Source organism: Squalius cephalus (genome assembly GCF_949319135.1).
Source record: "Squalius cephalus genome assembly, chromosome: 6".
NCBI classification, from domain to species: domain Eukaryota; kingdom Metazoa; phylum Chordata; class Actinopteri; order Cypriniformes; family Leuciscidae; genus Squalius; species Squalius cephalus.
Window position 1 is genome coordinate 42,088,420 of NC_137127.1, and position 16,303 is coordinate 42,104,722.

General features: G+C 36.4%; 1 protein-coding gene across 6 annotated transcripts in view; it reads left to right on the forward strand.

The window, feature by feature from the left end:
• Nucleotides 1-16,303, forward strand: part of nectin1b (nectin cell adhesion molecule 1b) — a 246,888-nt gene that overhangs the window by 109,767 nt on the left and 120,818 nt on the right. Inside the window, exon 6 of one of the 6 annotated variants that reach the window (XM_079874413.1) lies at nt 1,705-5,646. The exons of the other annotated variants lie outside the window; for them this stretch is intronic. Coding sequence (XP_079730539.1) covers nt 1,705-2,210 — 506 coding nt within the window. The 3' untranslated portion in view covers nt 2,211-5,646. Of the gene's footprint in view, nt 1-1,704; nt 5,647-16,303 lie in introns of those variants that run through there. 6 annotated transcript variants of the gene reach the window in all.

Sequence of the window (16,303 nt, forward strand, 5' to 3'; positions counted from 1 at the left end):
TGTGTGAGCGTGTTTGAATTTCTTCTCCAACTCTAATTGCTGTTTGCAAATCGCAGTGCTTTGGGTATTTTTAAGAAATGGCTTACTGACTTTTTGCATGGGCTTATTACATGCTGTGTCACTTGCTTTCTGTTGGATGCATGTCTTTTATGTGCTTTGAAAACAAAACCACAACCAGTATGTCAGCTGTAACTATGTACAGTAGCCTTGCAGGGGATTTATGTTCTAGCATGACTATAAAAACCACATCACTGATTAAAAAGACGCTATGAACATTCGAAAGCAGTAGTGCTTGGTTTGCCTTTAACCTGCAGCATTAGGACTTTTCATCCGAGCTTTAAATCATTTAGTAAAAAGGAAATACATGTATGCCATGAATGGTTTAAGAGAATAACAAAGTATGCTATAAAAAAATGTTAGCCAGCTAGGTCAAGAGCTTCAAATGCAAGCAACCTTCTGCTTATGTTGAATCATAATTATTGAAGTCAGTCAGATTTAAAGAGCTGTCTAGTCTATTGTTATTGGTGCTAATTGTTACTTTTAACTCAAGTTTTACTTCCAGATAGATTAAAGTGCCACAGTGAATAACATAAATGATCAAGGACGCCTATGTACTGGAGTTTACGCTATGTCAGAGAGTACTTCAAATCCATTGATTTCAATAGAGATTGTGTGTAGCAAGGACATAGAGGAAAAAAACAACAACAAGATTTTGCAAGAGTAAAGCAACCTAAAGTTGAGGAAAATTTGAACCTTTACTGCAACATCAATGAGACTTGAGTGGCGGGTCCATAAATAACCTATTAATATTCAATCCATTCTCACTCCCAAGGCATCAAATTATGGTTTAAGTGCTATTATTAATTATGTTAAATGTAACCCAAGTGGTTGCTATATTGACAAACTTGCAACTCCATTGCTTTCAATAATAAACCTTTGATGTCAATGCACAGATGTGAAAGGGCATGGGAAATTTATTGTCATGAAATTATATATTGGGGTATAATTTTATTATGGCATGTTAGGATATGATTTTCAATTTAAACTGCCACAATAATGATTTCTACTTTTACAAATTCATGCAAAGAAATGAAAGCCAAAGATTTCCTACAGTCAATATAGTAATGCCTATGGGTACATTTAGAGTCTTAATAGTGATACACAAGGTGCATTTCCATGCTTCAGTTGTTGACACCTTGGGAGATTAGTTATTTAAATGTAGCCAATCCAATTGAGTCGTACCTTCCAACTTTTGTAAGTGAAACCAAAGTCATGTGGTGCAACCAATAAACAAAAACATATGACCAAAAAGAAATGTAGGTTTGTTATTAGAAACTAGTCTTAAAAGCATGCCACATGGAAACCCCTGCTCTAGTGTATAGGCGCCCGAAGATTCAAGACTTGTGTTCGTTATTGTTTCATTCAAAATGGTTTGGGTGTTTGTTCTTGGGTTCTTTCCATAAAATGCATGATTTGAGTGAACATTCAGCTCTTGCTTTTCTATGTGAAGCCGTCCTAATGGGTTGGTTTTGTAGGAGTGGGTGGGTTGGTGGTTATGGGGCGGGGGCTCCTTCCTGTCTTCCCTTTTGTTTCTCCTACCCCTTTATTCCTTTCCTCATCAAAAATGAGCACCTGCACAAATGCACTTCCTTCCCACCTGAGCACTGACGCACTCTCCCCTTCCATCTGTGTTTTCCTACCCAGAATTCCCTAACTTCCCGACTAGCGAAGGCCGTGAGATCCCATTGGAGCAGCATAGTTCCGGCATTGCCATCGGCGGTGCGGTTGGTGGGGTGGCCCTGCTGGCGGCTGCCATCGCGCTGCTCGTCTTCTTCCTGCGGCGTCGCCAGCGCACCTTTAAGGGTGACTACAGCACCAAAAAACACGTGTTCGGGAATGGATACAGCAAGGCCGGTGGCATGCCCGCCCATCCTCCGATGCCCAAGAACCTGCAGTACCCCGACGACTCGGACGATGAAAAGAAGCCTGCTCAAATTAGCGGGCCCGGCGGTTTCGAGGGCGGCGATCGAGATTTCGACGGCAACTCTGAGGATTTGAAGAGACCCTATTTCACCGTAGATGAAGGCGAAAGTCGTGATTACGACGAACGGACCCTCGCCTTCCAGTACGACCCCGAGCCCGAGATCGCCGACGACATGGTCTCCCAAACCGACGGCTCTGTTATTTCAAAGAAAGAGTGGTACGTGTAGAGTGGCATGCAACGTCAAGGAAAAAAGATCAACGACCTTTTGCCCTCTCCTGCATCCGACCACACCCACCTCCATCACTAGAACCCTCCCTCAATGTGTTTATCCTTATCTGCACATCCCACCCCTGACCCAGTAACCTCCGCCCCCATCAGAGTCCATCAAAAACAGCTGTAGAAAAATAGCTTGCGGCATCAACACGTCATCATCCATTGCACATCCACATGCTTTTAGATGAACCTGCTACAACAACAAGAAGTTTTCTCACTGACCGATGCCAATCGACATCCATTAAGGCTGGACAGGCAGGTCGCTTGAAAATATTACAGTGTATTATCCTTTTTGTCTCATTTTGTTGTTATTATAAATGTATTAAATGTATAAAAAGAGACTGTAACTGTTTTGGAAAGGGGTATATTGCTTATCATGTTGTGAAAGTCTTACACTGGATGTACGATTACTTTTTTATTTGTTTGTCTTTTTTAAATCTCATTAGCATATTACCGTTGCTTTTACATGAATAGTTTTGTTCATTTTTATATAGTCTTGCTTTTTATATGGAATGCTGGTTACCTAAAAATGTGGAACTAAATAGTAGAATAATTATTCTTGCCCAAACATGTCATTATAAGGGCAAAGGTCACATTAACACTATTGCGTTTAATGGAAACATCATATTGGGCAGTTCTTAAAGGAACATCTTAAAGGACCGTAAATGTAGGTCCAGAACTAACAAACGAGATCCGAAAATGTGGCATATCCTGAAAGCATACAATCCAATGGGGGAAAAAAAAGCATGTGGATTCTGACTGCTCTCCAAAAACAGTATTTATTTTAAGACCCGGCTATGCTGAGAGCTGAGGAACACATCTGCAGCGTTAGTCATATGCTCACTGCAGTCAAGCATGCAGAACGGGGCCTAGACATATATACTACACCCACCCACCCACCCACCCGCCCCTCAATCTCCATGCCAGTCTTAGTCAGTCTCCATCCATAGATCCACCTCGGATGTGCTTTCCAAAATCCATTTCCTCTGAAACTCTTAAGACGCAAAAGGATAATCCTGTATAATGTGGTGTTGTTATAAAGACAGGGTGTTTGTTATATAGAGTTGGTGATGTGGAGTGGTCAAAATGTTCAATTCAAGATCTTGTAAATATGAACAGGTTCAACGGTAATGTTTAGTTCCACAGGGGATTTTTGTGTCAACCACCATTTAGAGCCTTTTGATGGAAGAACTTTTTTTTTTTCCGAGAGCAGGTAGCGGTAAAGGCATGGGTCATGGGAATGAAATTGCGGAAAAGTCTCAAGCCAAAGTGAAATCAGAGGTAAACATGGCAGCAACTGGGCATCACAGACAGGCTTGTTATGTACCGCTGGATCTTTGAAACCACAGGATCTGCGGCGAAGCCAGGAATCCTTTCCAAATCCTTCCTGATCCTCTATAGGGAGCAGACCTGTTGGCTACAAATTAGTATGTATTTAAATAAATAAAATGGCCGTTGACATACCTGTTTGGCTGCAAAATGTACAAGCATTTTTAATGCATGTGTGTCTTTTTTTAGTCACTCTTTGTTTGGTCCAGCCTTTTGTCTCACTTTTTTGAATCAGGATTTGGTGTTCAGTGGCAGTTTTCCACTAAAGGATTGTATTTCCTAGAGACAAATATCCTCCCTAACTGCATCCATATCACCCAACAGATAAAAACGCGTTAGTGGAATTTATCATGGCTTGCCCATGAAATATTTAATTCTCTTGCCTGCCTTAAACGGGACTCTGTACAAGATGAGAGATTAGGATGCTGAACCGCTGTAATCATAGACAATCCAGGAGGACCTGTAAATGGAGGAAACTCCAGATGAACGCCATTTACTAAAGAATTATCGGCCATGAGCAGGTCGGCAAAGAATCTGATGGGGTTTTTCTTTTCTGCAGTAAAGCTCAGAGTACCACACTCCTTTTGGTGGATGAAGCCATTATCAAAAGAATAGACATAATAAACAAACTAGAACTTGCAGCCGCAGATTCTTTATGGTCCAAACCACGAGGAAAGCCGAAATATGCTAACATCTAAGCTACATATGAATAAAAACCTTATTGGTCGACCCATGCACATCTTGATTTGACCTAAAACGGACCACATGATGAATAACTGTACATTTGTTGCTTAGCAAACCTTGTATTTTAGCTTAGTAAGGTCAATGTGCAGCGTTATACAAATTGCAGTGCCTATGACGTGTGAGATGTAAGGTTTTGTCTTTATTTAGATCTGATTCCTGTACATATTGTTTTATTTTTTAGAGTTATTGTGTCTTGTCTGCCCTCACTGTATATTTTTTACGACATTGACACGATAAAGATATGAATCTACACAAGTTGGCCAGCGTGGTGGAGAGCGCATCGCCTGGACTTCAAGTATTATAGAAGCTGTATTTTTTACCAGGTTTTTTAAACCCTCATAAATAGAAATATTGTCTCTGCTTCATGTGACATGACAAAATACAAAAAGCAGCACATCGCTGGTCTGTCAGCACTTTGTTAACCAGCTCACAACTGGAAACCTGCTGCGTAATCATGGCCGTCATTAAAGAGACTGGCATCACTTCAGCTAAAGCACAAGTTTTTTTCTTTCCAGAAATGTATTTAGTAGTTAATTTTATAGGTAGTTATGTTCATATCACTTTCATTTCTCTTTCATTCTTTCATTGACAACATGCTCCCAGGGTTTTGTCAAGTTAAGGGTTCTTTTTTTCTTTTTCTTTTTTTTTTTTTCTAAAGCTAAGCACAAGTTACCCATCCACCAAATAGCTATTTTGGCTTTAAATCTAAAATAAGAGATTTCAATTGACTAAAATTCATTTTCATGACCCATATTAGCTGCATTTTTGCTTTGTTGTTTACTTTTCTTTTAATAGAGTAGTCTATCTGGAGTATAAGTTGATGTTGAGGCTTCTAGCAACATAAAATAGCATGGGCGTACTAAGAAATAAAACATTTTTTAAAATATTGTTCTACAGACAAAATATTGCTTTTTTACGTTCCTCATTTTATTTAGATATACAGATTTTAGATTTTTCATTCCAGATTCTCATGTCTTTCTAACTGCCCACTTCAAAGCCTGACATTCCACTGTAAATAATGTACCTTGGAAACTATAGCTGGGTTTACTGTATGTAGGGGGGAACTGAAATGGTGGAGTTTCAAGTCTGGACGTTGACTGCAAACTGAACTAGAAAACAAATTAGACCGCTCAGGCGGCTGGAGATGTATAGCTTATTGCCATAAATCTACTTTGACATTGACTTGGGTAGATAGGTTTTGATATGTTAATGGGGTGTGTATAGAGATGTGGGGCTGATGCATTACAATGACTTTGTACATAACTGCAACAAAACAAACAAACAAACAAAACATAAAAAAAAAAAAAAAACATAAAGAAAGATCTTGTCTTCATGCAGCCGTGTGAATGTATGTCTGCTGAGGTCGGTAATGATACGAAAAAATATATATATTGTTCACATGTGTTGACCCAGTGAAGTAAACTGTATTTGCTTTAAAACATTAAATGATTTCAATGTTCAAAGATGCTTTTATTTGTTATCTTCTCTTAACACTTCACAATTATGCAACTGTGTTTTATTGTCACGTTATATAGTCATAGTATTGAATGTAATTTGAATTCATTTTAATGTGTGTCTATATATATATATATATATATATATATATATATATATATATATATATATATATTAGGGCTGTCAAAAGATTAATCGCGATTAATCGCATCCAAAATAAAAGTTTGTGTTTACATAATATATGTGTGTGTACTGTGTATAATTATTTTGTATATATAAATACACACACATGCATGTATATATTTAAGAAAAATTTGCATACATATACTGTATATATATTTATATAGTTTATATTATATATAAATATAATTTTCTTTATATATAAATAACACATTTTTCTTAAATATATACATGCATGTGTGTGTGTTTATATATACAAATTTAATTCTACACAGTAAACACATATATTATTAAAAACAAACTTTTATTTTGGATGCGATTAATCGCGATTAATCTTTTGACAGCCCTAATATATATATATATATATATATATATATATATATATATATATATATGTGTGTGTGTGTGTGTGTGTGTGTGTGTGTGTGTGTGTAGACAATTTTTATATAAACATTTTTTTTTTCTGTTAACTTAATTCATAACATCATCTAACATGATCTCATCAGTATTTTTAGACAAGTCAAAACAAGCCAAGTTTATTGTCATTCCAGTCAATATACGTCTGCTGTGTAACTTACAGAATGTGAGCACTGTAAACAATATGCACTATACAGAATAAACAAAGAATGAATACTGAAACAATAGGGATTATGAATCAGGGTTAGTTTAGTTTGCTTAATTACAAAGTGGCATGTGAAAAGTAACAAACTATGTACCAAAACTGCAAAAATAATAACTGTCATGTACATGTGATAATGCACTCATATGGAAAATATTGATTATAATGCAATAAGCCACGAGAGACTGTGTGTTAGAGTGACCACATAAGGGATCAAAAACAACATGATTAGAGGTACACTATGTAACTTTTTCTTTACATAATGAATCAACATCATCAATCCTTCTTCAAAATGTGTTTTTGTCTTACCCTGATTCGCTATGGTAAGCCTATTAGTGTTTATATTTTAGACCTAGCTGGATGTTTTTGCGTGTCTCGTCATAGTAAATAGAGAAAAGTTGCTCTTGCTACTTTAACACGTATATGGTGTTGGAGTGGCATAGGTTAGTTATCACAATGTATGAGAACGATTAACATGAAGCAACTAAATCTCCAACTTCCAGGAATCACCTGTTTGAAACACACCAAACAGAGGAGAGTCTGCTGGCAAAAAGAGAACCCTACAGAGCTTGTAATAAACCATGAATCTACATTGGCTTGGCTTTTCGGAGACGGCGAGAACTGAGGGATTTGAAATGTTGTAAAAGCGAAGATGGTGCTTTTATTACTCAACAGGTGAGTAAGGTATTTTAATTGAACAGATAAATGGTCATATGTAGCTCTCTAACAGTTCATTATAAAACATTATCTGTTGTGAAGGGTCATTTCATTATGGTTGTTGTAGCGCTATGCTGGAATTTATTTTCATGGAAGTACCGTGTCTACAGTAATGTCTTCAGCTAGTCAGCTGGAGATCCTTTCCATCTAAACTGGTTGAATATCTTAAGACTAGTGAATGTGTTATGAGCAGTAGGATAACCATATTCATCCGCACAATCATACAGAACCGAAGCACAACCAAACCTGAAAATGCAGTTTTGTTTTTTAAGAGGGCCAAAAGTTACATAGTGTACCTTTAAAAATACAAACATTTTAAATAAACAGTAACATTTATTAATAATAATAAGCAGAATAAACCATTCTTTGTTTATTGCGAATACGATTGTGATTAAAAATCCCTGCCGGAATTATTGAATTATTTCTTGAGAAATCTCACCATTATTGTCTTCCATTATTAAGTTGGAGTGCCGCTAAAGGGGTGTGTATTGAATGTGGTCACCTGCGGCAGTCCAGCAATATCGGCCGTTCATCGCAAGCAAGGTTTTTGTTTTAGATTTTCACAATATTATATGTTATATTGTCCATATGTATCAATACTGATGAGTGTGCATTAGTTAAATTAGTCTCACATTAGTTTCTCACATTATCTTTCACAAATGGCTTCTTGCATTTGACACAGCTTTTAAAAGCTTTCGTCTGTCTCATGTATAATATAAATATAAAAACTGTCTGTGTTCAATAGAAATGCAGCTGTAAGCTCCAAAACCCAATAGTAGCAACAGCTGGATGAGGACTCCCTACTGTGCAGAGCGATAGTTCTTTTGAGCAAGGCAAATTATTCACTTTTTTCACATAGAAATCACAGAAAAAATAAAATAAAAAAAATCTTTATTCACTGTGAATAAGTGATACAACATGCATGGTCTATTTTCACAGCGAGGGCAATTACTTTTCCATCATCCAGTGCTTTTAAATTCAGCCCTTGATCAGTTGAGCCACCCCTGAAAGAGCATTCGCAGATGGGAACAGGAGAGTGCAGACTTGCTTGCCAGGGTTCCTGGAGAGCAGCTGTCCCTGTCCGTCTCCTCAAAGCTCTCTTTGTAGCCCCACGGGCCTTTGAAAGCATATTCACTCGTGATAAGCCTAAATGATACGGAATCAGCCTCATTCCCTCCAGAGTGAGCGTCCATGCTGTCACTCAGCAGTGCAGGGAAAGAGAATTTGGCTACATGAAAACTCTCCCATGAACGGCAAAGCCAGGGTCATAAGACTGTGAATTTGATATTATTTTTGAGATACAGGTCATCCAGAAAATATTTACCCACCCTCATGTCATTTCAAAGTTTTTTTTTTTTTTTTGTTTGTTTGTTTGTTTTTTTGGGAGGAACATACCAAAATTTAAGTTGTTATTCACTGCACATCATAGTCAGCATACAGATATTAAATATAATAATGTAATAATAATATTTGTATATAAATGACAGGTCAAATTAGAGCGCTTTTGAATTTTCATGATTGTCCAAATGGCATGCATGTGTTTTACTTTTATGATTTCAGTTTAACCGGGTTCACAATATGTACACAGTGAACACATCCTGTACTCTGTGCTCTATACTGTTTGTTTAGCTGACAGTTTATGATAAGACCGTTTTCAGGCGCATACATATATGTATTAATGATAAACGAATACACCAGAGCAAACAATAAAGTTATACGTTTATAAAAGTTATCATTTAGTCAATGTAATAATACAATTATTTATTTTATGTATTCAGAGTCAGGATACTCAAGATATGACAGACTTTTCAGTTATTGTAAGACTACATTATCAAACAAATAAAACATACAGGTGCTGGTCATAAAATTAGAATATCATCAAAAAGTTGATTTATTTCAAGAATTCAACTTAACAGGTGAAACTAATATATTATATAGACTCATTACATGCAAAGTGAGATATTTCAAGCCTTTATTTGTTATAATTTTGATGATTATGGCTTACAGCTTATGAAACCCACGAAAACAAAATCCCAGAAAATTAGAATATTACATGAAATCACACAGTAATTACACAGTGATACCATGGTCATTGAACCAGGTTTTGGTTATTTTGGCAGTGTGGGCAGGTGCAAATCCTGCTGGAAAATGAAGTCAGCATCTCCATAAAGCTTGTCTGCTGAAGGAAGCATGAAGTGCTCTGGAAATGTCCTGGTAGACGGCTGCGTTGAGTGGACAGCACAGTGGACCAACACCAGCCGATGACATGGCTCCCCAAACCAACACAGACTGTGGAAACTTCACACTGCACTTCAAGCATCTTGGATTGTGTGCCTCTCCATTCTTCCTCCAGACTCTGGGACCTTGATTTCCAAATGAGATGCAAAATTTGCTCTCATCAGAAAAGAGGACTTTGGTCCACTGTGCTTTAATAAATCCAGAGTCAACGCAGCCGTCTACCAGGACATTTTCAGAGCACTTCATGCTTCCTTCATTTTCCAGCAGGATTTGCACCTGCCCACACTGCCAAAATAACCAAAACCTGGTTCAATGACCATGGTATCACTGTGTAATTACTGTGTGATTTCATGTAATATTCTAATTTTCTGGGATTTTGTTTTCGTGGGTTTCATAAGCTGTAAGCCATAATCATCAAAATTATAACAAATAAAGGCTTGAAATATCTCACTTTGCATGTAATGAGTCTATATAATATATTAGTTTCACCTGTTAAGTTGAATTCTTGAAATAAATCAACTTTTTGATGATATTCTAATTTTATGACCAGCACCTGTACAGTCAGACACAATTATCAAAGTTATTTTTAGAACAAGTTATCAAAGAAATTATCAAATAAAAAGATTAGACAAAGTTATTGTAAGAAAAAAACATAATCAAATGATCAGACAAAGTTATTGACATGATCAAACAAAATCATCAAAGTTGTTGCAAGAACAAAATGATCAGGCAAAGTTATTGTAAAACAAAATAATCAAACAAATGATCAGACATGTTCAAATCAAATAATAAAGCTATTTTAGGACAGAAATTATTGAACAAAATGATTAAACAAAGTTATTTTTAGTCAGAATTATCAAACGATCAGATAAAATGACTAGAGTCATTGCCAGGAAAAAAAAAAAGATCAAATAATCAGACAAAGTTGCTGTAAGACAAAATGATCAAACAAAATGATCAAACTCATTGTAAGAAAAAAACACTAAACAAATAATCAAACAAAAATCAGACAAAGTTATAAGACAAAATGATTAAAAATATATAATATTGTCTAATAATATATTAAAACCAACAACCCTCACCTAACAAGACCCTATCGAGAGACATGTTCATTTAGGTTAAATCTAGAACTCTATTATCTATTCTGGTTCCTATACCATGAAGCCAGTTTAGGTGGATGGTCAGTTTAGTTTGTGCCAACCCTGGGTTTTAGGCACATGAAAGTGGGTTGGCTTTTATCGGTGTTCATCGTCATAGTAACTTACGCTCCATGGCTATGTTCTGGGTAAGAGATTTCAAACCGAAATTGGTCCAATCAGCTGTGAGCAAAGTGACACATCTCTGACTAAATTAAGCCACTCCCCCAGTTTCTCTTGCTCCAAATTAAAGGTCATTACATAGTAAAATATTTTAAAATACAAAAGTGTCTTGCTTTTAGCGATGATTATATATATATATATATATATATATATATATATATATATATATATATATATATATATATATATATTATCAACTATAAACAAATTTCACAAATTTAATTTCCACTGATACAGCAAGATATTTACATCTTGCTGTGTAAATACATTTATGTACATCATATTCTTCTTCTAAATCTTCGGCAGAAGAAAGAAAATTATCTTGCTGATTCTCGCGAGAAGTGAATGTCTATGTCTATTTACATAAAAAAATAAAATTAAAAAAACACATCTTAGTATGATTTATAAGCTGTTTTCCTCATAGGGACCAAAAAATGTCCCGACAAGGATTTCGGATATTGCCATCTTTTTGGGGACGTTTTGTCTCCATAACGTAGGGTTATTACCCACACATGCAAATATGTGCGTAAACTGTATTTAGACATGTTTAAAATATGCAGTTGTAAAAATAAATAAAAGATAAATAAGAGTTGCATATAAAATAAAAGCAAAATCAAAAACAGCTCATTTAATATTTCCACCATTATGAGGTTGACACATCACTGAACATTTGATGAAAATGTAAAGGGAAAGATAAAAAGTACCCTATTATGAAAGGTGCCAAATATCACACAATTTTGTAATTATTAATTTGTAATCATTGTGTCAGACTATCATCAGAGGCACTTCTCAACTTAAGACAAGAAGAGTCACATTAATCTGGCTTCTGCTTAGAGGTTTGCACTTACAGACTTTTTTTTTTTTTTTTTTTTTGGCAGCAAAACCAAGAAGTGTTTCATTACAAGAAGTCAAATTACATTATGAAGCCGTAAATCTGGTCATTCTCTGATAGCTTTCTGCGTTATTTGCTTCTTCCTGTGAAGTGAGTTTATAGTCATCTCTCCATGTACACATGCTGTCATACCTAACTCGCATAATATATATATATATATATATATATATATATATATATATAGAGAGAGAGAGAGAGAGAGAGAGAGAGAGAGAGAGAGAGAGAGAGAGAGAGACTTTTACTTTAAACATGCAGCTGAAGAGAATCATATTTGATCCACAGTCCACTCAGATTCTCAGCCTACATGGATTATGCAGAAATATTAACTCCCTGTGCAATGTTTCATGTAGAGACAAATTGAGATATTTCCATACTGTACCAGGTAGGAAAAAAAAAAAATGTTATGAAACTTGCTTATTACTCGGGCATGTAGTTTCAAATATCTAAAAACCACAATGCCTTTGCTGAGGCAACACCCTTAACATGACTAAGATCACAGTGGTGTAAAAACTCCACTATCAGTATTTAGTTTGTTTCTAAACAAATATAACTTTATCTTAAAACAGATGAATGAAACCAGAAAAGCTGCATAAGCTATAAAGATATGCAATTGATAATTCCGATTACTTAAATACTTTGTTGCTGAATAACCGATGCCGCTGCAAAAAACATTCGGTATTTAGTACACAGTATTCACCTAAATGACTGTTATTTTTATCTTTCCGTTGATTAACACAGTCTGATGTTTAAAGATTGTAAGTGAATCACACAAATTTGATCCCACATTAAAACTAACTGATTGACTGGCATGTTTTGTATTATCAAACAAGTGGAAGAAAGAAACTGGAGAAGTGACTAAATGAAATGCATGAATCTCATGAAACCTGTCAAGGACATTATATTTCTCTGCAAATTCAGGAGGAAAAAATAAGAAACTATTATTCAGCCTAAACATTTGTATTGTGCTACTTTATTTTACCAAATGTTTACCATGATTATCATTACCACAATGCAAACAAACAAACAAACATAAATAGAATATAATAATTATAAAAAGTGAAGAAAAATTCATTTGTGAAGTAATTCTTGTATTTGTTGTAATGATTTTAATTTATGCTGATTTAAATGAAAATGAAATGTGTTTCAGTAAAAAAAAGTTAAAAACAAATATTTACAATTAATACACTGTTCTCCAACCATAAGACAAAAAGTAGTCCTTTGTCTTCATACAAGTTAATGTCAAACAAAATCTTCACAGTCTCACAAACATGAAAGGTTTTTTATAGCAACATTGTCTACAAAATATTCCAACAAAAGTCTCTTTTTTTCATATATTCTAAACAGATACTGTAGAAACATTTTTTTTTTTTTTTTACTCTCTCAGATTTAAAATATATATATGAAGATGATTTTATCCTTCATGAACTGAGAAAGCGAATAGAGCTGAAAGCATGAAAGCGAACCAGCGTGCAAAACCAGGACATTCAAAGTAAAACGAGAACAACTAGTGCCCTTTGCAAGCACATCAGAACAGTCATTCTTCATGACAGGTTTAGTAGTTTGTTGTATTCCCCAGAGATTTCCAATTAAATGTCAATCATAAAGCATATTTTCAGACATACAGTATTGGTATAGCACATGCTGTACTTCTTTGTTTTGTAAAATATTTACAGTGTAGTACTTATCCACAAAAACAATCTGCTATAAGTATATCTGCTTTGTTAGAATATGTATTCAGATCCTTAGTACATAAATAGTTAGGCAACATGCTTGCACATGCATCTCACCATGAAACCAATAAACATATATTTAGTTGATTTAATCAGCAGGCCATATCATGTTTTATGTCAGTTATTTTCATTCATTGGAAAGCTTTGGTCTAGCTTGATAAATACAGACAGGAATTAGCTTGCCTACTCAAAAACTGAGCATACGTTTCAGCTTTCTCCTGTAGAGTCAGGAACATATTTTACTAGTAGTGCCTGTAATGGTGAACATCACTATTACTGTATACTTAGAGTTAGGCATTTCAGCAAACCCCTTAAGTCACCATTTAACAGTGATCATACATATTGTGAATTGCTTGCTGATTTGTTTTTTTAACTTGCAACTAGAGGATTCAAATGTGAAGCAATGCCCTGGTAACCACCTACAACACACTAGAAACTTCATATAAATGCCCTGGTAACCATCTACAGCACCCTAGCAACGACGTATAAATGGCCTGGCCACCACCTGCAATAACCTAGCAACTAAATAGTTGCATCCTAGCTACCACTGGCTACACCCTAGCAACAACATTCCAATGCCCTGTAAACCACCTGCAATACCCTAACAACTGCATGACATTGCCCTGGCAACCACCCACAACTCCAGAGTAATCACATAAAAGATACCCTTTCTTTCACCCACAAAACTGTAGATACTGCATCAGAATGACCCGGCAACGACCTGCTACCACTTAAAGCAACCACATCGCAGTATCCTGGCAACCACTGGCTACACCATAGCAACCAGATACCAATATCCTTGAAACCACCCAAAATGCCCGAACAACTATTTACCAATACCCTGGCAACCACCCGCTACACCCTAGAACCCGCATATCAATGCCTTGGCATGGTCAGAAAGTTTTGCCCAAGCAATCATATCAAAATCCCACAATACCCTAACGACTGCATGCCAATTTCCTGGCAACCACCTGCAACACCATTTGAACCACATGAATACCCTTTTATTTCCCATCGAAACCCTAGCAACTGCATTGTAATGACCTGGAAACCACCTGCTACAACCTATATCAACATTCTGACAACCACTGGCTACACCCTCACAACCACACACCAATACCCTGACAACCACCCAAAATGCCCTAACAGCTGTATATCAATACCACAACCACCCGTTACACCCTAACGGACAGATAAATGCCCTGGCAACCACCCACTACACCCTAGCAATCACATAGCAAAACTCTAGAAACTACATTGCAATACCCTGACAACTACCTACAACACCCTTGCAACCACATAGCAATGTTCTGGCACCAACCCACTACTCCCTTGCAATCGCATAGCATTGTGCTGGAAATTGCATCACAATGCTCTGGCAACCCACCACACCCTAGCAACTGCATATCAACACCGTGCCAACCACCTGCAACACCATAGGAACTCCAGCAATACCCTGGCAACCACCCACTACACCCTAACACTGCATTTAAATGCCCTAGCAACCATCTGCAACACCCTAGCAATCACATACTGTAGAAACGTCCTGGCTACAACCAGCTACACCTTAGCAACCACATATAATTACCCTTTCATTTACCTGGAAAACTGTAGCAACAGCATCATAATGACCCAGCAACCACCCACTACATGCTATAGCAACCACATAGCAACAACTTGTAAACCACCTGGAATACCCTAACAACTGTGTGACAATGCCCTGGCAACCACCCATAACACCCTAACACTGCATATAAATTCCCTAGCAATCACATACTGTAGAAACGTCCTGCCCACCACCATAGCAACCATATATAATTACACTTCCATTCACCTGGAAAACTGTAGAATCTGCATCACAATCATCCGACAACCACCCGCTACATCTTATAGCAACCACATAGCAGCATCCTGGCAAACACCCAAAACGCTCTAAACACCCACTATACACCCTAGAAATCACAAACCCTAGAAACGTCATATAAATGCCCCAGCAACCGTCTACAACACCCTAGCAATCACATACTGTATGGCAACCACAACCTAAACCCTAGTAAACGCATGATTTTGCTCAAGCAAACATATTAAAATCTATTTAATATGTGCTTTGTTGTGAGTAGAGATATGCCCTCAAATTGAACAATTTAATCTCTTTGGTAGCTTACATAGAAGCTTATCAATTTTGTATAAATGTAGATTTGAAAGGGTTTAATTGAGTATGTGTTTGCCTTGTGCACCATCATTATTGTTATCATCAGATCACCACCTCTTAGTTGTGTGTTTATTTGCATCTCACTTACAGCTCTGTAAATGAGCTGCTGAGCAAACAAATGGATCAAGTCTCGAATTAATTGGTTGGCATCTTTGAAATGAAATTGAGCCACCATGCCCATCCAATCAGTGCTCAGTAGCATCACATTAAGAGATGGACATAACTATTCTGTTAAAAGTTGCCAGCTTAGAAAGAAGAACTCAATAACCAGAAACTCTGTGGAACCGCTGACACCTCTGTTCTGCTAGAGCATTCTGGGTAGGTTGGGGATTCAAACAAGAAGTCTCTAAAGTGTGTCAGTTTTTGAGAGGTTTAAGTAAGTGTGTATGCGAGAGAGAGACATTTTCTGGTTCTTCACATGTCGGTATGCCTTTGTGTTAAGACTCTTGAGACTGTAGTATTTGTTTTTCTTACTTCTATGCCTTTTACTTAGCAAGCAGAAACAAAACTGTACAATATAAATAACAAACATAAAAGAAGTCTCTCTTCAACACAATATTTTGAGTATTTATGTCAAAAGCAGCTGCCTGGCAGTGCTGTATGATTTATAG